Source organism: Dendrobates tinctorius, unplaced genomic scaffold (assembly GCF_039654945.1).
Source record: "Dendrobates tinctorius isolate UK_male_01 unplaced genomic scaffold, ASM3965494v1 ptg000094l, whole genome shotgun sequence".
NCBI classification, from domain to species: domain Eukaryota; kingdom Metazoa; phylum Chordata; class Amphibia; order Anura; family Dendrobatidae; genus Dendrobates; species Dendrobates tinctorius.
This window is the reverse complement of record NW_027361762.1, coordinates 30,530-52,584: the sequence shown is the minus strand read 5'-3', so window position 1 is coordinate 52,584 and position 22,055 is coordinate 30,530. Positions and strand designations below refer to the sequence as shown.

General features: G+C 48.7%; 1 protein-coding gene across 5 annotated transcripts in view; it reads right to left on the bottom strand.

The window, feature by feature from the left end:
• The window catches only part of XRCC6 (X-ray repair cross complementing 6), a 62,346-nt gene that overhangs the window by 16,129 nt on the left and 24,162 nt on the right, over positions 1-22,055 (bottom strand). For all 5 annotated transcript variants that reach the window (XM_073586636.1, XM_073586633.1, XM_073586635.1 and 2 more), the window contains 5 exons: positions 18,860-18,998; positions 17,964-18,218; positions 14,318-14,501; positions 12,682-12,868; positions 12,097-12,265 (listed from right to left, as the gene is read on the bottom strand). In XM_073586636.1, the coding sequence (XP_073442737.1) occupies positions 12,097-12,265; positions 12,682-12,868; positions 14,318-14,501; positions 17,964-18,218; positions 18,860-18,998 (934 nt within the window). The remainder of the gene's footprint in view (positions 1-12,096; positions 12,266-12,681; positions 12,869-14,317; positions 14,502-17,963; positions 18,219-18,859; positions 18,999-22,055) is intronic.

Sequence of the window (22,055 nt, the reverse complement as noted above, 5' to 3'; positions counted from 1 at the left end):
GCACAGTACGGAGGAGCCGCATGAGCCACTCCCTGAAGGAAGGTCTTGACCTGAGGACGGGAGGCCAATCTCTTCTGGAACAAAATGGATAGCGCCGAGACTTGACCTTTTATAGAGCTGAGGGCAAGGCCCGCATCAAGGCCTGCCTGAAGAAACGCCAGGACAGAAGGGAGAGAAAAGGACATGGGCGGAATGTTATTGACCTTGCACCAAGTGAAATAGGCTTTCCAAGTACGGTAATAAATTTTGGAAGACGATGGCTTTCTGGCCCGGATCATGGTATGAATAACCCGATCAGAAAAACCTGATCGTTTCAAAACCTTGGTCTCAACAGCCACGCCGTCAAATTGAGCGGCCGAGAATTGGGGTGGCAAATCGGGCCCTGAGACAGCAGATCTGCCCTGTCTGGAAGCTTCCAGGGGGAGTCCGCGAGAAGGTTGACGATGTCCGTGAACAAAGACCTTCTGGGCCAATTTGGGGCGATGAGGATGACTGGAATTCCTTCTGCTTTGATTTTCTTCAACAGCTTGGGAAGAAGGGGAAGGGGAGGGAACAGGTAGGGGAGCTCGAACTGAGACCAAGGAATGGTCAGAGCGTCGGCGCCCGCGGCGAGAGGATCTCGAGCCCTGGATACAAACTGTGGGACTTTCCTGTTGAGGCGAGACGCCAGCAGGTCTACGTCCGGAGTTCCCCAACGACGGCAAAGCTGATGAAATACATCCGGATGTAAGGACCACTCTCCCGCCGCGAGACCCCCGCAGCTGAGAAAATCGGCGGCCCAGTTGTCCACGCCGGGAATGTGCACCGCGGATATTGTTGGAACTGAAACCTCTGCCTAGTGAAGAATTTTGGACACTTCCGCTAGGGCTGAGGCACTCCGTGTCCCCCCCTGGTGGTTGATATATGCCACCGTGGCAGTCTGTCTGAATACGGATTGGCAGGCCCCTGAGAAGTCTCTCCCAGTGAACGAGACACAGAAATATCGCCCGTATCTCGAGGACGTTGATCGGCAAAGCTGTCTCTAGTCAACCACCGACCCTGAACAGTGTGATTGCGAAATACTGCCCCCCAGCCGAGGAGGCTGGCATCCGTTGTCACTATCTGCCAGTGAATGAGAAGGAATGACCGTCCTAGGGCAATGAGAGGTGACGTCCGCCACCAAATGAGGGACTGCCTGACCTGGTATGAAAGGTGAATTGGACGATCCAGGGAAAGAACAGACCTGTTCCACCGAGACAGGATGGCCTGTTGGAGGGGTCTGGAGTGAAATTGAGCAAAGGGAATCGCTTCTGTCGACGCCACCATCTTTCCTAGAACTTTCATGGTTGTCCGGAGAGATGGAAGTCGTGTGGTCTGCAGCGATCGTACATCTCGCTGCAGAGAAACTATCTTCTCCTCTGGGAGAAAAACCCTCGATCGACGAGTGTCGAACAATAGGCCCAGAAACACCAGACGTTGTGTCGGAACAAGGCAGGACTTCTTTTTGTTGACGAGACACCCAAAATTGGACAGGGTGTCGAGGACGATGGTAAGACTTTGGCGAGCCTGGTGAAAAGATGGAGCTTTGATCAGAATGTTGTCGAAATGGAAAAAGAACGAGACCTCTGATCCTCAACAAGGCCATCAACGCCGCCATGATCTTTGTAAAAACTCTGGGTGCGGTGGCGAGACCAAACGGCAGTGCAACGAACTGGTAGTGGTCCTGGTGAATCGCAAAACGCAGGAATCTCTGATGCCCGGGAAAGATGGGAACATGTAGATAGGCATCTTGAATGTCTATTTAACACGAACTCCTGCGCCTCCATGGAAGCGATTAGCGACCGAAGAGACTCCATCCTGAAATGACGCAGTCGGACCCTCTTGTTCAGTAACTTGAGATCCAGGATGGGACGAACTGCACCGTCTTTTTTCGGCACTACAAACAGGTTTGAATAAAACCCTGTGAAACGTTCTGATTCGGGAACGGACAAAATCACCCCGGAACTGAGGAGAGAGGTGATGGATGCAAAGAAACCCGGAACTAAGGCAGGGTCTTTTGGAGGTCGGGACTCGAAGAAACGATCCAGAGGACGAGAAACAAACTATCTTGTATCCTGAAGATACAACTTCCCTGACCCAAGCGTCCTCTACTGAGGCAAGCCAGACGTCTCTGAAGAAAAGGAGTCGACCGTCCAGTTGGGAAGGACCCACGGGACTTCGTTGATAGTCATGCTGATGTGGACCGACCAGATCTGGACCTGGAGGATCTGCCCTGGGATGAGTGATATCGCCAGGAGGGAGTGGGTCTGAAGGAGACCTTCTTTCTATCCTGGCGTGCCTGCGGCCTCTGTTGGTTAGACCGAAAGGGCCGAAACTGACGCCTTAGCGGAGGCCTACGAGGCTTGGACTGAGGGAGGAGGGAACTTGTGCCTCCAGTGGTGTCCTTAATAATCTGGTCCAGCTGGGATCCAAAGAGACGCGCTCCCTGAAAAGGCAGATTGGTAAGGGACTTTTTTGAAGACAAATCCGCCTGCCAAGCCTTGAGCCAAATTGTTGGACGCCTGAGCCGCGCAAGACGCGGCATCCAAGGAGGCAGAGAGCTGAAAAAAAAAACCCTGCATGGGAGATCTGGTTAGCCAGTTCGGCCAATTGCTCCGGTTGGGCTTTATCTAGGATGCCCTTGCGGAGATTCTCCGCCCAAGTAGCTATGGCCTATGCTACCCAAGATGAAGCGAAGGCTGGGCTTAGCGCCGCCACAGCCGCTTCGAATGCTGACTTTGCTAAGGATTCTATAATTCTGTCATTAGAATCCTTTAGCGACGCCACACCTGAAATCGGGAGGACCGTGTTGTTAAGATAGTCTGGACACGGGAGCGTCTACAGAGGGGGAAGCCGACCAGTTGTCGGTGAGCTCTTTTGAAAATGGATAGAGCACGCCGAGGCGCTTCCCTCTTTGAAAGCGTCTGGTCGGATTTTCTCTCTCCCTGGTAAGGATCTTGCCAAACTCAGAGTGGGAGGCGAAGACTCTGGAAGGTGTTTCTGCCCGTCTGAACGAAACCTCCAGATCTGAGGGTTTCACAGGGGAGTCTGTATTTCGAAGGTGCGGTTAATCGCAGCAATAAGGTTCTGTACCGTAACCTTCATGTCCGCATCCTGGTCCGAATCCAGCTCTAAAATCTCTTTGGATGACGCATCCGAGAACGCTTCACCTGACTCGGGTGAGGAGGCACGGGAAGGCGACTGCTGGGAAGGACTATGTGGAGAGACCAGGTCAGGAGAGGATTCTGGCCGGAGATCCTGCCTGGGTCTTTTGCGGCTTCTGCTGGCTGGCTCAGATGGAACCCCTTGCAACCTGCTGGACCCTGCAGAAGTGTCCAGGGGCAACTTATCAAGAACGGCCAGTAGGGACTGAGACACCCTGGTGAGGCCGCCACTGATTGTGATAGAGAAGAGGCCCAGCCAGGAAAGGGGGGGGGGGTTCACTCTCACGTGGCGCAATAGATGGCTCCTGGACGGCATCAGGCTGAATGGGATTACTGCAGTCTAAGCAGAGGGGAGTGGGCTGACCTGAGGGAAGTTTGCGATTACAAGAGGAACATGCAAAGAACTTGACCAAAGTTCCAGTGGGTGCTGGCGGACGGGCACGTTCCAGCTTGGGGTTAGACATAATGAAAGAAAAGAAGAAAGAACCCCGAGGAGATGCCGGAAGGTTGGGGGACAGAAGGCAGAGGAGGGTGTCAGTCTGCAGTTGCAGAGCTACTCACGGTCCGGTGTCCCGAAAGGCGATGTGCCCAGCTCGTCTGAGATGCAGGGCCGCAGTAGAGGATAATGAGGGACCCCTTTCCGCTGTCCGATGTCTTCAAAGGCGTCCGGCTGACAGGCTGCAAAGATGGCGGCAGCCTGAGGTAAAAGGAACGCGCGGTTCAGGAGAGAAGAAGAAGAAGGGCGGAGCTAGCCTCCTGACCCGAAGAGAAGACCGCCCGCTGCCCAGTTACAGGCTAGGAGGGTGGGTGGTCCTAGAACGGGCGGGAAAGCAGCCTGCTTATAAGAGAGGGCGGGGGCGTGGCTGCGGCGGCCGAGTAGACCCGAAATGAAGCCGGGGACTAAATTAGTATCGACGGCCGCCTGTCAGCGCGGGGCGGCGCGGAAGTCCCGCAGCGCTGCCACGGCCACCCAAGAAGAAACCGCCACCCGAAAAAAGCCCTCAGGATACGCCCGCATAAGAATGAAGGCTGGGGGGGGGGAACAAGGCCCGCACCGCAGCCAGGGCCTGGCATGTGGCGCAATAGAAAGTGCGGCGGACGCCAGGAGGCGCAGGCAGCTGAGGACCCTGCGACACTGCCCTGTGCCGCTCCAAAGAATCCTCCAGTGGTGTCTTCAATAAAGGTACCTTGTAAATCCAACGCTGTCTGAGTCTATTTTCCCCCGTGTCCGCGCCTCGTCCGACCGACAGGCTCTGGTAGGCGAGTGGGTGGGAGGCGGGGGACAAGGACCATCCGTATAGCTGGCACGCACCTGTGCAAAGCCCCTGGTCCTGCTGCGGAGAGCTATGAGAATAAGGGGTGGCAGTACACGCCGTACTCATAGTCTCTTTGTGGGAGTACAGTTGTGACTGATCACACTGTATCCGTCCGGGACCCTGAAAAGGAACGACGCACACCGAGGTAGATATGGGTCTAATAAAAGACCCGTGTCCAACTCCTACTGACACTAAGCTAAACTGAGGAAATTCCTGCCGGTTGGTGGGGTGTATACTGCGGAGGAGGAGCTAACCTTTTTTTGTGCATAGTGTCAGCCTCCTAGTGGTAGCAGCATACACCCATGGTCTCTGTGTCCCCCAATGAAGCGATAGAGAAATTCCTGCGGCGCACCTGAAGTGTTAATAAACTTCTTGAATGTGGTTTTGAGCACCTTAAGGGGTGCAGTTTTTAGAATGGTGTCACTTTTGGGTATTTTCTATCATATAGACCCCTCAAAGTGGCTTCAAATGTGATGTGGTCCGTAAAAATAAAATGGTGTTGCAAAAATGAGAAATCGCTGGTCAACTTTTAACCCTTATAACTTCCTAACAAAAAAAAAATTTTGGTTCCAAAATTGTGCTGATGTAAAGTAAACATGTGGGAAATGTTATTTATTAATTTTTTTGTGTGCCGTATCTCTGTGATTTAAGGGTATAAAAATTCAAAGTTGGAAAATTGCGAAATTTTAAAAATTTTTGCCAAATTTCCGTTTTTTTTCACAAATAAACGCAAGTTATTTGAATGAAATTTTACCACTAACATGAAGTACAATATGTCACGAGAAAACAAAGTCAGAATCACCGGGATACATGGAAGGGTTTCAGAGTTATTACCTCATAAAGGGACAGTGGTCAGAATTGTAAAAATTAGCCCGGGAGTTAATGTGCAAACCACCCTTGGTAGTGAAGGCGTTAAATACTGCCTCCCTGTACTGATGGCACAGAATAGACAACTTTCAGCCAATATTTACCACCCAACAATTAATTTTCAAAAATTGGATCCGATTTAGCCCTTTTATGCATGCACTTGGTGAAAACTAAACAAATTTTTTAGGAAAGTGTATAAAATAGCTATAAGAGCTACACGTTTATTTCAGAATTGCTGCGGTTAGCGTGCAATGTTCATGTAAAAGGAAAGAAAAGCCAAGAAGAACGTAAAACTCCACCGCTGCCTTTCAAGCCAAGAAAGCCAGGGCAAGCAGTCTGATAGTAAACGTCATGCTGTTCCAGCCTGTGACCATTGATGGCTTTGCGGAGCTGTCCATGTGAATTACTGGATTAAAGCAACCATGCAATGTCTGGCACAAGGCCAATTCTGCACGGCCTGTGGCAGGAGGGACAGTCACAGTGCTTCATTCAGTATTATATTTTACTAAGTGAATCAGAGACACCAAGGGAATGGACACAGACACAGCTCAGGCAACAGACCACTTTCAGGAGCAGAGAGAGTAAGGAAGGGAGGAGAGCACCTAATTGCTGTATAGAGATCAGTGGGATGGAAATAGCTGACTGGGATGTTAAGAGCTAACTCCCCTCCTGGAATGTAACTGCTGTCCATACTCTGGTGGCCGAGTTCCATGGTAACAAGATGTACATTATGATTACAATAACATAAAACGTCTCACAGGAGAATGACAGCAAATAGAAAAACAGGATTTTTGGGTTGCTTACCGTAAAATCTGTTTCTCAGAGCCTTCATTGGGGGACACAGAGACCATGGGTATATGCTGCTGCCACTAGGAGGCTGACACTATGCAAATAAGAAAGTTAGATCCTCCTCCGCAGTATACACCTCACCGACAGGAAGTAAGATATCCAGTTAGTGAGAAAGCAGTAGGAGAAGCAACAGAATAGAAAACAGACAACTCAACTGTAAACCTAAAACACATAGCAAATAACAGGAGTTGTAAAACATGGGAGGGTGCTGTGTCCCCCAATGAAGGCTCCGAGAAACAGATTTTACGGTAAGCAACCCAAAAATCCTGTTTTCTCTATCGCTTCATTGGGGGACACAGAGACCATGGGACGTCCCAAAGCAGTCCCTGGGGAGGGAAATCAAACTTCCATCAGGCCAGCGGACTCACCACCGATGCCTGCAGGATCCTTCTTCCTAGGCTGGCATCCGCCGAAGCGTAGGTGTGGACCCTGTAGAATTTCATAAACGTGTGAACAGATGACCAGGTTGCAGCTTTGCAAAGCTGCAGAGCAGAAGCTGTGTGGTGCACCGCCTAGGAGGCACTCACTGCCCGGGTAGAGTGAGCTCTAATTCCAGGAGGGACCACTCGATGCTTGACCCGGTAGGCTTCCAAAATTGCCGATCTGATCCAGCGAGCAATAGTAGCCTTGAAGGCCGGCTGACCTTTCCGCGCATCATCTGGAATGACGAAGAGAGAGACTGTGTTCCGCAAGGGAGTCGTCCTAGCGAAGTAGACTTTCATCGCCCTGACCAGGTCCAGCTTGTTCAAGAGGATGAGTTGGACCTGAACAAAAGGACGGGAGAATAATATCCTCATACAGGTGGAAAGTGGACACCACCTTAGGAAGGAAAGAGGGCGGAGGCCGCAGGACCACCTTATCCTGGTGGGGTACCAAGAAAGGGGAGCGACAAGAAAGGGCCGTCATTTCCGACACGCGCCGGATGGAGGTGAAGGCCACCAGGAAGGCAACTTTCCAGGAGAGAAGGGATAGGGAAACTTCCCTGAGAGGTTGGAAGGGTGGACCTTGCAGAACCTCGAGAACCAGATTAAGATCCCATGGATCCACAGGCGTGCGGTACGGAGGTGCCGCATGGGCCACCCCTGAAGGAAGGTCTTGACCTGCGGATGGGAGGCCAACGTCTTCTGGAACAGAATGGAAAGCGCCGAAACTTGACCTTTTAAAGAGCTGAGGGCAAGGCCTGCATCAAGGCCTGTCTGGAGGAACGCCAGGACAGAAGGGAATGAAAAAGGACATGGGCGGAATGTTATTGGCCTCGCTCCAAGTGAAATAGGCCTTCCACGTACGATAATAAATTTTGGAAGATGAAGGCTTTCTAGCCCGGATCATGGTGTGAATAACCCGATCCGAAAAACCTGACCGTTTCAGAACCGCGGTCTCAACAGCCATGCCGTTAAATAGAGCGGCTGAGAATTAGGGTGGCAAATCGGACACTGAGACAGCAGATCTGCTCTGTCTGGAAGCTTCCAGGGGGCGTCCGCGAGCAGGTTGACGATGGCGGCGAACCAAGATCTTCTGGGCCAATCAGGAGCGATGATGATGACTGGAACCCCTACCGCCTTGATTTTTTTTTTTTTCAACAATTTGGGAAGAAGAGGAAGGGGAGAGAAAAGGTAGGGGAGCTCGAACTGAGACCAAGGAATGGTCAGAGCATCGGCGCCCACTGCGAGAGTATCTCAGGCCCTGGATACGAACTGTGGGACTTTGCTGTTTAGGCGAGACGCCAGCAGATCTAGGTCTGGAGTCCCCCAACGATGGCAAAGCTGATGAAAGACGTCCGGATGTAAGGACCACTCTCCTGCTGCGAGACCTCGCGGCTGAGAAAAACGGTGGTCCAGTTGTCCACGCCGGGAATGTGCACCGCGGAAATCGCTGGGACTGATACCTCTGCCCAGTGAAGAATCTTGGACACTTCCGCTAGAGCTGAGGAACTTCATGACCCCCCCTTGGAGATTGCCATATGCCACCGCTGTGGCATTGTCTGTCTGAATTCGGATTGCAGACCCCTGAGAAGCTTTTCCCAGTGAATGAGAGACAGATAAATCGCCCGTATCTTGAGGACGTTGATAGGCAGAGTTTTGTATTGAGTCGACCACCGACCCTGAACAGCGTGATTGCGAAACACTGCACCCCAGCCTAAAAGACTGGCATTCGTTGTCACAATCTGCTAGTGAATCGGAAGGAATTACCTGCTCAGAGAAAAGAGAGGTGACGCCAGCCACCAATTGAGGGATTGTTTGACCCGGGGCGAAAGGTGAATTGGCCGATCTAGGGAAAATGACAGACCTGTTCCACCGAGACAGGATGGCTTGTTGAAGCGGTCTTGAGTGAAATTGGGCAAAGGAAATTGCTTCGGCCGTCGCCACCATCTTACCCAAGACTTTCATGGCTGACCGGAGAGATGGAAGCCGTGTGCTCTGCAGTGACCGTACATCTCGCCGCAGAGAGATCATTTCTCTAGTGGGAGAAAAACCCTCGATCGACGGGTGTTGAATAATAGGCCTAGAAACACAAGACGTTGTGTCGGAACAAGGCAGGACATCGTTTGTTGACGAGCCACCCTAAATTGGACATGGTGTCGAGAATGATGGGAAGACTTTGGCAAGTCTGTTGAAAAAACGGAGCTTTTATTAGAATGTCGTTGAGGTACGGAAAGAGGGTGAGCCCTCTGATCCTCAACAAGGCCATCAACGCCGCCATGATCTTTGTAAAAACTCTGGGTGCGGTGGCGAGACCGAACGGCAGTGCGACAAACTGGTAGAGGACCTGGTGAAATGCAAATTGCAGGAATTTCTGATGCCCGGAAAGGATGGGCACATGCAGATAGGCATGTTGAATGTCTATTGAGCACATGAATTCTGACCAAAGAGACTCCATCCTGAAATGACGCAGTCGGACCCTCTTGTTCAGTAACTTGAGATCCAGGGTGGGACGAACTGCACCGTCTTTTTTCGGCACTACAAACAGGTTTGAATAAAACCCTGTGAAACGTTCTGATTCGGGAACGGGCAAAATCACCCCAGAACTGAGGAGGGAAGCGATGGATGCAAAGAAACCCGGAACTAAGGCAGGGTCTTATGGAGGTCGGGACTCGAAGAAACGATCCCGGGGCCGAGAAGCGAACTCTATCTTGTATCCTGAGGATACAACCTCCCCGACCCAAGAGTCTTCTACTGAGGCAAGCTAGACGTCTCTGAAGAAAAGGAGTCGACCGCCCAGTTGTGAAGGCGCCTCGGGGTTTCGTTGATAGTCATGCTGATGTGGACCGTCCAGTTCTAGACCTGGAGGATATGCCCTGGGAGGAGTGAGATAGCCAGGAGGGAGTGGGCCTAAAGAAGACCTTCTTGCTATCCTGGCGTGCTTGCGGCCTTTGTTGGCTGGAAAAGGTTTCTGCCGTCGCGAAGCAGCGGAAGGACAGAAAGGGCCGAAACTGACGCCTTGGAGGAGGTCTACGAGGCTTGGACTGAGGGAGAAGAGAGCTTGTGCCTCCAGTGGCATCCTTAATAATCTGGTCCAGCTGGGATCCGAAAAGACGCACTCCCTGAAAAGGCAGATTGGTAAGGGACTTTTCTGAAGACAAATCCGCCTGCCAAGCCTTGAGCCAAAATGTACGCCGGATTGCTACCACGTTGCTGGACGCTTGAGCTGCGCTAGATGCAGCAACCAAGGAGGCCGAGACCAGATAATCCCCTGCATGGGAGATTTAGTTGGCTAGCTCAGCCAAACGCTCTGGTTGGGCTTTATCTAAAATGCCCTGGCGGAGATGCACCGCCCAAGTAGCTATGGCTTTAGCTATCTAAGTTGAAGCGAAGGCAGGGCTCAGCGCCATCGCAGCCGCTTCGAACGCTGACTTTGCTAAGGATTCTAAGATCCTATCATTAGAATCCTTCAGAGACACCACACCTGAAATCGGGATGACCGTGTTGTTAGATAGTCTGGACACGGGAGCGTCTATAGAGGGAGACGCTGACCAATTGTCGGTGAGCTCCTTTAGAAAATGGATACAGCACGCCGAGGCGCTTCCCTCTTTGAAAGCGCCTGGCCGGATTTTCTGTCTGCCTGGTAAAGAGCTTGCCAAACTCAGAGTGCGGGGCGAAGACTCTGGAAAGGTGTTTCTGCCCGTCTGAACGAAACCTCCTGATCTGAGGGTTTCGCAGGGGAGTCAGTGATTTCCAAAGTGTGGTAAGTCGCAGCAATGAGGTTCTGTACCGTAACCTTCATGTCCACGTCCTGGTCCGAATCCAGCTCTAAAATCTCTTCGGATGGCGCATTCGAGTACGTCTCGCCTGATTCGTGGGAAGTATTATGAGGAGAGATGGGGCGAGGGGAGGATTCCGGCCGGAGATCCTGCCTGGGCCTTTGCAGCTCATGGTCGCTGGCTCCGATGGAACCTCTTGTGCCCTGCTGGATACTGTAGAAGTGTCCAGGGGCAGCTTATCAAGAACGGCAACTAGGGACCGAGACACCTTAGTAAGATCCGCCACCAATTGTGAGACAGAAGAAGCCCAGCCAGGAATGGGGGGTTCACTCTCACGGGTAGCCATAGGGGGCTCCTGGGCGGCGGGTTGAATGGAATTGCTGCAGTCGAGGCAGAGCAAGACATAATGAAGGGACAGTCACTGAAGGAGTACCGGAAGGTTGGGGGACAGGGAGGAGGGTGTCAGTCTGCAGAAGCAGAGCTACTCACGGTCCGTAGTCCTGTGGATAACCCCAGCAAGCGATGCTGCGCAGCTTGTGGATTTGCAGGGTCGCGTTCAGAGTCCGGCTGACAGGTCAGAGAAAATGGCGGCCGCCAGAGGAGACTGAGGGAGAAGCGCGCTCTTTCAGAGAAGACCAAGGACGGACCTAACCACCGCGCTGAGAAAGGTACCGCCCGCTGGAAAAGGTGGGCTGAGCGCTGCGTTGTGCAAAAGTCAAGGCGCTAGGAGCAGGAGGAGAGGCGGTGGGCGGGCCTAGGACTGGCGGGAGAGAAGCCCGTCTGAGAATGACGGTGGGGGGCGTGGCCGCGATGCTGTAGTAGGCCCAAAGCAAAACCGGGGCCTAAATTAATAGCAGCAGCAGCCTGTCAGCACGGAGCGGCGCGGAGGTGACGCAGCATGAACGCTGCCGAGAGAATCCTAACCGGGGTGAAGGGAGCGGGTTGCAGGGCAAATGCGGTGGCTGCCTGGAGGCGCAGGACGGCCACGGAAGCCCGCAGCGCTACCGCAGCCCCACTCCAAAGAAAACGCTGTAGCTGCGACCGTGCAGTCTGAGGCAAATGGGGCCCAATACTTACCCTGTCCCGGACCCAAAAGTTATGCTGAATAAAGGTACCTTGCTTGTCCTGGATTGAAGTATGTCCGCGCCTCATCCAACCGACAGGCTCTGGTAGGCGAGTGGGTGGGAGACGGACGACAAGAACCATCTGAATCGCTGACACGTATTCGTGTTGGCGTCCGCCTGGAAGGCTGCTGGTCCTGCTGCGGAGAGCTGTGAGGATACGGGGTGGCAGTACACGCCGTACTCACAGTCTCTTTGTGGGACTACAGATGTGACTGTTCACTCTGTATCCCTCCGGAAAACCTGAAAGGAAACGACGCACATCGAGGTAGATATGGTTCTAATGAAAGACCCGTGTCCACCTCCTACTGACACTAAGCTAAACTGGATATCTTACTTCCTGTCGGTGAGGTGTATACTGCGGAGGAGGAGCTAACTTTCTTATTTGCATAGTGTCAGCCTCCTAGTGGCAGCAGCATACAGCCATGGTCTCTGTGTCCCCCAATGAAGCGATAGAGAAAAGTAAGTCAGTTGACAGCCTACATATTTTCTTGCTGTCTAACCAAAGCAATTTAGTAACTTGAGAATATCCTATCTAATCTTCAGTACAAAGCAAGACTTACCACTGACGATGGACTCCTCCGGATAAACAAATTGGGCAGGTCGGATAAAATGATGTTTTTTTAGCAAAGTGATTGGTTTAAAACCAATCAATACAAGGCTAGGATCATCAAACCTCTTCAGCTGTTCAGTCTCTTCCTTCTCGAGTACAATCTGCCGGTTTCCATAATTCTGACCAAAGGAAAAAATCAATGAGTTTATCTGATGGTTAATTAGATATGGGGGACAGTATTTTCAGGACCCTGGTCCAGCAACCGAGTCAGTTACTCAATGGCTAATGGATGGGAGCCCTGCAAACTGCCTCTTACCTGACGGCATCCCCGGCTCCTCTTTTGATTAGCTGGCCTGGTGCGACAACATCATTGCAGCATGACGCACTAACACAACATCGCACCGTGCCAGCTAATCAAAGAGCAGCCAGGCATGCCACCCCAGCAGAGGCGGTTCATAGGGCTCCTATCCAGCGGTCACAAAATTATGACTTGGCCACTGTACCGGTTTCCTGAAAAATTATTCGCTCATCGATCATACTAATCAAGCATCGTGGATTAGCACCTAAATTCAGAGTTCACCCTCACCCTAAATACCTGGGCCTTCTTTGTATCACTGGGAAGCAGGAGACTACCTGTCTCCCTGTTGAATGTTCTTGTCTTTGTTTTTACAGGCTCATTGCTGTCTCTGTACAGCCTTATGGGAGGTGGTTTGATAGCTTTCTGGACCAAGTTATACACTCCCACGGTAAGGTAGAGGTCATCACTCAACTTTAACGGGATTCTGAATTAAGATGAAAAATAATCATAGGAAGAATTAAAATCTGAGTGAACACATTTTACAAGATAATCTATTAAATGTGGATGTTAAAGAGTCACAGTAAGGCTATGTGCACACGTTGCGGATTGGTGCGTTTTTTCCTTGCAAATTTTCTAGATAAACTTGAAGCAATACTGATACCAGCAAAGTGAATGAGAAACCTGACGTGTCATGCACATGTTGAGTATTTGAGACTTACCGATTCAGTGCAGAAAATAATCTGCCGCATGTCAAGTCTCTGTGTGTTTTTCACCATGAACTTCACTTAAATTAGTCAAAAACATGGCAAAAACGCACGTTTTTGCAGATGCGAGAAATGGTGCCGAAAGTTTACTCAATGTGTGCACATACCCTTATACTTTAAGAAAATGAACACACTGGATTCCATCAGAGGAAAAAAAGGAGTCTCTCAAAATATTTGAAGGTGTAGTATATGGGGCACAACTGAATTTTTAGGTTGACTGGAAACAGAAATGTAATCTTATTTTATACTTTTGTGTTGTTATCCAAACACCCCATGATAATAAAGGGCTTGTATAAAATGGCATATGTCTATTAGGGCATGCTGGGGAATATCCGTATGCGACCTTCAATGGGCCCTGACGTATATATCATATGGGCTCAGACTTCATCAGGATAGTTCCTTATGACAGGGATAAAACCCCCACCACACTTTGCCCCTGCAATGACATTGAACAAGGCATGCAAGAATGGATAAGCAAATGATTTGGAAAGAACTGGACTGTCCTTTACAGTCAGAATGGCTGAGTGGGCTCTTTTGTGTTGTCGTAGTGGTCCACGCTAACATGATGCTGTCAGCGCAGGGAATTGGGTCATAAATGATATGAGAAACAGCCTCACATTAAAAACAGTACAAGTAATAAAAGCTCTGTTATGGGGGGGGGGGGGGGGGGGGCAAAGCTTTTATGTTATGCGTCAAACCAAAAGTGTATGGCATATTGGGGCAGTGAGCGGGCATTGCATCGATTTTAGGCTCTTATGTAGAGTTGAACAAATCCGAACGTAAAAGTTTGGGATTCGTACCGGACAGTTAGTTTCCAGGGCTAGATGCCGAACATGGACTTCTCTTCTTAGCATAAGGGGACATTAATGACACACTGCACTAATGCACAGCAAGTTATAATAGGCTTTAGTCTGTGGTAGACCCCGGGGCCATTGTTAAACCCTCGGCTACCCATCACCCCCCACATGAAGCACACTTTCTCTACCAAACTCCTCAAATGCCGTGGTCGCTATTGATAGCAGCATGTGTGGGGGTAATCTGCTAGGATATAACAACTACATATGGATCCGCACTATGCCCATGATGTATGTACTGTATAAATCCTGATGCTGGAACTTACAGTACATATGTAGAGAAGGGGTTAATGGTGTTAATTGTTGGTCCCCTACCTGCACAAGGATCTCTTCTTATTTTCCTTAGCCCGCACCTTTCTCATGAGGTCTTCCAGCTTTCTGGAAGCTTTAAATTGTACACCGAGGTCTTCATCATCATCAATATTCACAATATCACGATAGAATAAAGAGAAGTCAAAGCCGCCGTCTTTTTCAAGATGCATGAGATCCAAGAAAATCCCTGAAAATACCAGACAATGCCTGTGAAGTTTAGCTATGGATTATAACTTCATAATCCTGTGCATTAAGCTTTTAATCCCTGATCCATTTGGTGACAACTTACAGGGATTGTTCAGTACTTTTATATTGATGGTCTATCCTAGAGAGGCCAGGAATATCAGAATGGTGGGGGAGCGATCACTGGCACCCTCAGCTGTTCCTGTGCCGGCTGGATGTGATCAGCTGCGGAGCAGAACAGCACGGATCAGTCAACTGTAGAGTGGCTGTAGCCGGGTTATGCACATCCGCCACTATTCGAAAGAACAGCGGTGCATCTGCAGTACCCCTGCAGTAGGATAGGCCATCAATATATAAGTACTGGACAACTGCAATGTAGAAAAGTATATACACTGTATTTGTCCTGAACATACATATTTCCAAAACAAAATCGGATTCTGTGGCAAAAAAATATATTCCTTTGTTAAACAATTTATTATAGCCAAATACATTAAAAGACCGTACAATAGTGTACATTTCAGCAAGCAGAAGGGCTGAACCACTGCATACGTGCACACAGAGTATGTACGGGCTCAATCGAAGTCTATGAGTCTGTACGCTGGAGTACCGCGCTTCTGCTTGCTGAAGTGAGCACTGCTGAACAGTCAACAGCAGGGATCCCCAACCAGAGGCTCTCGGGCCCCGGCCTCGTGGCTCCTGGCTGTCTGCGTCCTCGGTGCATTAGTGCAATGTAAAGCGAGCAGCAAGGAGCAGGACGAAGTGCAGAAAGAGGATGATGAACCATGAAGAAGGTAAGGCCACTTCCTCCTCCTTGTAGCTGAAGCTCCATCTCCTGATGCGTGTGTGCGCTCAGCAGGGCAGCACATCAGCGAGTGGAGAGCCGTGTCACAGGCTGTCTCACTGCTTACCTAATGACTGCTGGTAGCAGCCTGTGCAGACACAGACTGTCAGCAGCAGGAGGCTGGTTCTGTGCACCATCTCGGTTACAGCTGCTACTCCCCAGACACAGAGCAGTGACTGAAGCCGCACCGGCACCACCCCCATGTCCCAAAGAGCGAAGCTGCCTGAGGAATAAAGTTAATTTCCTCCAGGCAGTGGGGCTCCGAGTGCGCTACCAAACAGTGGAAGAACACTATTAACCTGCGGATGAACCCATATCTGCAGGATAATAGCATTATTTTACATGACAGGTCCACTTTCAGTTATGCAGTCCCCAAAGTGTATAAAGTACATAAAATGAACTCCTCGGTACTCCCTCACATGCCCCAGGGTCCGGCCGCCGCTCTGGTGCTTGTGTTGTGACTAGATCGGTCACATCAACGCCTCCCGCTCCAGTCAGCCAACCAGTCACTAACTAGACCGGTCACATCACATTCTCTGCGCACTAATGGATGGATGGATGCAAACAATTTCTTCATGGTGATACACTGTTTCCACAATTAATGAACATGCAAATATATTTCTCCTTTATGAAGGCGACCAAAAAAAAAAAAAGGTTTCGACTCTCGCCAGATTCAGACATATATGCCAATGGGACCGCAGACTAAGGCTATGTACCCACGTTGCAGAAATGCTGCGGAAATTTCCGCAACATTTCCGCACTCCTGCCGCGGGTAAAACGCATGTGAATTCGCATGCATTTTCCCACGGAAAACAAGCGTTTTGCAAGCGGTTTTCGCTAGCGGAATGCTTGCGCATTCCAAGCGATGCTAGTAATAGATAGGATGTTAAAATAATAAAAAATATTGTTATTCTCACCTTCCGACGGCCCCCGATCTGCTCTTCGGCGCTCCCGGTCCCAGTATTGCTTTGCGCGAAGGACCTGAGCTGACGTCACTCTCGCGGTCATTCGTGCAAAGCATTACTGGGACCGGAAGATGCCGGGCGCGTGGTGAGAGGCGGGAAGGACTCCGGGGGCCGCCGGAAGGTGAGTATATCACTATTTTTTTTTTTTACTCTATTTTTTTACAGGATTATGGTACCCAGGGACTGGAGCAGAGTCTCCTCTCCTCCAGGCCCTGGGTACCATCCGCACATGATCCGCTTACTTTGCGCATGGTGGGCATAGCCACATGCAGAAAGTAAGCGGATCAATGCATTCCTATGGTTGCGGAATTGCTGCGATTCCGCAAAAAGATTGAGCCTGCTGCGTATTTTACCGCAATGCGATTCCGCCACGGAAAAATCCGCAGCATTAACACAGCAATGCGGAATCCCATAGGATTGTATGGGATGCGTTTTCTTAGCGTTTTTGCAGTGTTTTCGCACCTGAAAAATAGCCGCGAAAACAACGCAACGTGTGAATGCAGTCTAACAGTGCCGGCAGAGCCAATGTGCACGCTGACGTGCATCATTTTCAGACACCGTCTACTACGTTTGAGGATCCATCTCCAGTAGCCGTACATGACCCAAAATGGTGCACAACAGAGCGCACATTTGCTATGTCGGCACCATTATAGTCTATGGCCCTGTGTGTGCAAACATCCGAATCTCATTTTGCGGGGGGGTTGGACGTTAGCCCCCATAGGGCCACCGAATGGGTGCCTGAATGCAATGTAAAAGCAACCTAAAAGAAACGTAAAAATAGTATACAGATTATTTTGACTGTAATTATCGTCATTTCACAGTTTACAGAGACTGCAGCTGATGTCTCATATCAGCATTATAGCTGCAGATGCAGATCCCTGATAATTATAATGATTTATTATGGTGTTCCAATGTGTACATAAAAAATATTGTCTGTATGAAATAAAAAGTCAAGTTGGCGACCCTGGCTGGAATCCACTATGGGAAAGGCACAATACAAATGTTTTGTTGTTGTCACCTGACAGGATATTCAGTCTCAGCGCCGTGTGAACTGTGGTGGAGACATCCGATAGCTAGTGAGCAGAGACGAGAGCAGGACACATGCAAGAAGTGTATGGATGTAGCAGAGCTGTGTGTACACTGTGGGGACATCACACTGCATGATGTGGGTCATTGTGGAGCCCATCAAAATGTCACCATACTGCTGGAACTGTGATATGCGGAAATCTCAATTCAGCCTTCTGGTATGTTCAGTAACACAGCGTGTGTAGGGTGGTCCGATTTACAGGCCAGATGTGGGCACAGCCGGTCATTACCTACATTTGCAGATGTGGCTGGCTCAAGTTTTACAACGGCGATATGAAAGATCAATATAGCATAAAAAGCAGTAGATACACTCACGTGCTGCCCCCCAAAAGTAGAATAGCCTCCAACTCTAGTGATAACCATTTCATCACTAGTTAGCTGTAATATTTTTTTAAATATGGCTTCAATAATTTCTTTGCACAGATTGTGGCTCACGACGCTTACAGCAAACTGTGGCTCTCACGGTATAAAAGGTTGGGGACCACTGGCCTAGAGAGATTTATACTATGTAAAAAAGAAACTTTTGAAAGTGCAGGTATAGTTTACACCAACAAAACGTCTAGTCAGGACTTACCCAGCTCCCGGAGGTCCTTTGCCTTGGTCACCGCCTGGGTGATTTTGGCAGACTCGCTAGCATGTGGATTGTCTTGGTTAGTGAACAACATTATACGCTTGTGACTCAATTTCAGCTTCACATTGCTAAAGAGGTTTGAGCAGTGCCATAGCGCCTCCCCCAGGGAGAAGTCCGACGAATGCCCGATGGTTTCAGAGAAGTATGCCCTTCCTTTCTCCTCCCGGTATTTATCCAGGTCCAGAACCCGCCTTGCACCTAAACAAACACATCAGTTAGGACCGGCCCAGAGATGACCTAAGATAAAACCTGCAAAAACATTGCATTATTGATGCTGCACCATTATTAGTGCCGGCAGATCAGAGAAGCCTTCATTACACCGAGCACAGCGCAGTATTCTGATGGAGGACAAGTCCAGGGGCCCACATTTATTAATATATGGTGGCTTATCTGCATCCGGACACATTTATTACCCTTTGTGCCGTGTCAGTTTATGGACGCTGCTTAATGATGGGAAAGAATTTACGATTATGAGTCACATTATCAAATGCAACATTTTGAAAATGTTACAACATTTTTGTGCAATGTCCCTCCGTGGGTGATGGAAACGCTGAAGAAACATCTTTTCTGAATTTATGTCCTTTAGGTTGTTGTGAAGGTGAGTGCAGCACAGTTTTATTATTTTTTTTAGCAAACTACATCTGAGGCCGGCCAACATCTTAAGGGAGACGACCCCTTTCAGTATCAAAGTAAAGGGTTACGCAATTAGAAGACTAAAGCATCAACAGGTCAGAATGAAGCTTCTACTGGCCATTCATTGCAGGACAGCAATTGTAAAATAAATAACCAAGGATCTGCTTTCTGTTTAACCACGTTACTTTTTAAAGAAAAACTTTCACCTGGTGTATCCAAGTCATGAAGAACATAAATTTGTTTGAAGGAATCAGCGCTTTTGCTTTCCTTGGTGCCAAAGAATACCAGAGACAGGAGATCGCGGTCACTGCTGATGATCTTGCTGGTATAGACGTTTCGGACGCACTAAGAAGAAAAAACAAGTCAGAAGACTAAACAATGACAGACAGAAAAATAAAGATCACTGCGGACCCTGCTGTGGCCAACCAACCTCTCTGGCTGGCAAGTAATAATCAAAAAAAGCATTAACAGGAATAAGAGAAACGGCAATGATGCCCATTAGTGGTCAGGTCCCAAAATAGTGACCAAAAGACCTTCCTTCCAGTGTGCACACAGCCCAACGATACTTGCAGCACTGAAACTCGTGTATATGCAATCTACTGGTCACCTGTATACTGCACAGAAGTGTCCTCACTGCGACCATGTCACATACTGACCCAGGAGGGCATGGCTGTGGCAGAACCCCCCACCGAGACCTCTAGAACCCCACCAATCGTGAGAATAGAGTCAGCTGTGGTAGATTAGTGCAGTTTCCCTCTCACAACAGCACAAGGACACCCGCAGTGCAAGGAACCACAGCGAGGCCCTATACAAAGACACAAGACCAGCTGCAATTTTTTGCAAACCCAGGGACCAGGACCACTGTGGTTTTGATGCGTCATAAAATGTACCAGGTTTATGAACGTCATGTGAACGTTTTAGGGCGAAATACCGAGCTAAAGTAAGTTAGCCTTGAGGATAGCAAAATATACCCCATTCTGACCACATCCTCTATATAATTTATACTGTCCAAATTATAGGCCTCGGTGAAAGGCGTCATTCAGATGTCAGGTTGTTGTAACGAATGAGAAAGACGGACAGCGTTTCATCGGATTTTTGTCACTATCATCTGAGTTTCAGAGATTGGTCGGATTTTCATTAGTTTTTCTTCTCTGTGAAAGAAAATAAATAAATAACATTGTCACATTTTGCACCATACCAAGGTTGGAGTGGGTCCCGGCTTCCATTATGTTAACCCATACTATACAACATCTGCATTGCACCCTAACAAGGTGCCTCACCAACATACGCCCAGTTATATATTCTGGATTCAGCTCCAGCCTTGAATAGAAGAAAGCACAACCCAGCCAACAATGGATGCATTTGTAATGTCATAGAAAATCTCCAAAGAATTCTCCAAGATATCAATCTCCAGAGAATACAAAAATATGCTGAAATCTCAACAATGACAAATGCTAAAGGCAAATCTGGAAAACTGAACTCCAAGATAGCATGGCTTTCATGGGAGAAAAAGTAAAAATCCTGTGCACCCCGGCAGAATCAACGCTCCAACTGCCAGAGGAGACATTGTTGCCATTTCCCACAGCGCAGATGGTGCACCCCAGAAAACGAGGAGATTACAATTCACACTAAATGGGGGATTTTGCTAAATATTCCTATCCTGAGTAGATTATGTGACCCCATATGCCATCCTTTGCTTTTCTCTTATTGGGACTCTGGCCGGACTACAGATCTAAAGAAATGACAGTTGGTCAAAGAAATGTGACAACGTCTATGGTATTTATAGCACTTCGCCATTTGAGACGGCACGTCTAACCAGCTCCTTTATGCAGGAATGACGACACACCAAGTTATGGTTGATGCCTATTGTAAAACTGAGGCAAGCCGCTTGAATTGGATGCGCCAAAAATAAAAGCACTGTAAGAGCGGAAGAATAGGACGTCCTTCACCGATTCATGAACAACCACCATTTCAAGGATGTAGATATCTTACCAGGGGAAAAAACGTAATATGGCCCTCAACTTTCCAGGGAAGTCCAAGAAATATGGCACAAAACTACCAAGATGCCACAGCAATGATCAGGAAATATGGCAAACCTGACCTATTTGTAACAGCAACGTGCAAATGGAGGGAAATTAAGGAAAACTTACTTCCCAGTCAGCGACCATGTGACAGGCCGGATTTAGTAGCACTAGTATTTAACATGAAACTAAAATTGCTATTTGGAGACTTAACCAGATACCACAGATTTGGATTTCTTAATGGTATGATGTATGTAAGAGTTCCAGAAAACAGAGGGCTCCGTCACGGCCACATATTGGCATTTTTTGACCCGGAATACAAGGCCTGGGAGAAAGAAAGAACTGACAAAATTGTTTGTGCAGCGCTCCCGCACACAGACACTCATCCGAGGCTTTATGAAACTGTAAAATCTTGCATGATACACGATCCATGTGGCCCACTCAATCCAAATGCACAATGTGAACTGTACCAAAGGCTTTCCCAAGGATTTCTGTTCCAAAACTAATAGCAATGTAAATGGATACCCTAAATACCAACGACGGGACAATGGCTACTTTGTTGAACTTGGCGGAAACATGGTTGATAACAGATTGGTTGTACCTTACAACCCTTATCTTTCTTTAACCCCTTAATGACCAAGCCAATTTTTACAATTCTCACCACTGTCCCTTTATGAGGTAATAACTCTGGAACGCTTCCATGGATCCTGGTGATTCTGACATTGTTTTCTCGTGACATATTGTACTTCATGATAGTGGTAAAATTTCATTCATATAACTTGCGTTTATTTGTGGGGAAAAAAACCCCAAAAATTTGGCAAAAATTTTGAACATTTTGCAATTTTCCAACTTTGAATTTTTATGCCCTCAAATCACAGAGATATGGCACACAAAAAACTTAATAAATAACATTTCCCACATGTTAACTTTACATCAGCACAATTTTGGAACCAAATTTGTTGTCCAATTTGTCCTGAGTATGCTGATACCCCATATGTGGGAGAAAACTACTGTATGGGCACACGTTAGGGCTCGGAAGGGAAGTAATGAAGTTTTGGAATGCAGGCTTTGATGGAATGGTCTGCGGGTGTCATGTCACGTTTCGAGAGTCCCTGATGCGCCTAAAAAGTGGAAACCCCCCAATTACTTATTTATGAATTTCTTAAAAATTTTTACACTTTTTTTTTATTTTTTACTTTATTATATTGTCCCAGGTGGGGCCATCACTGTAAAGTGTCAGATCGCTGATCTGACACTTTGCAGTGCACTGTGTAAGATCAGCGATCTGTCAGGTACTGCTGGAGGCTCTCTCAGCCCCTGCTCTCAGCAGGCACTGAGAAAGCCGCCTCCCTGCAGGACCCCGAAGGCCCCCGCGGCCATA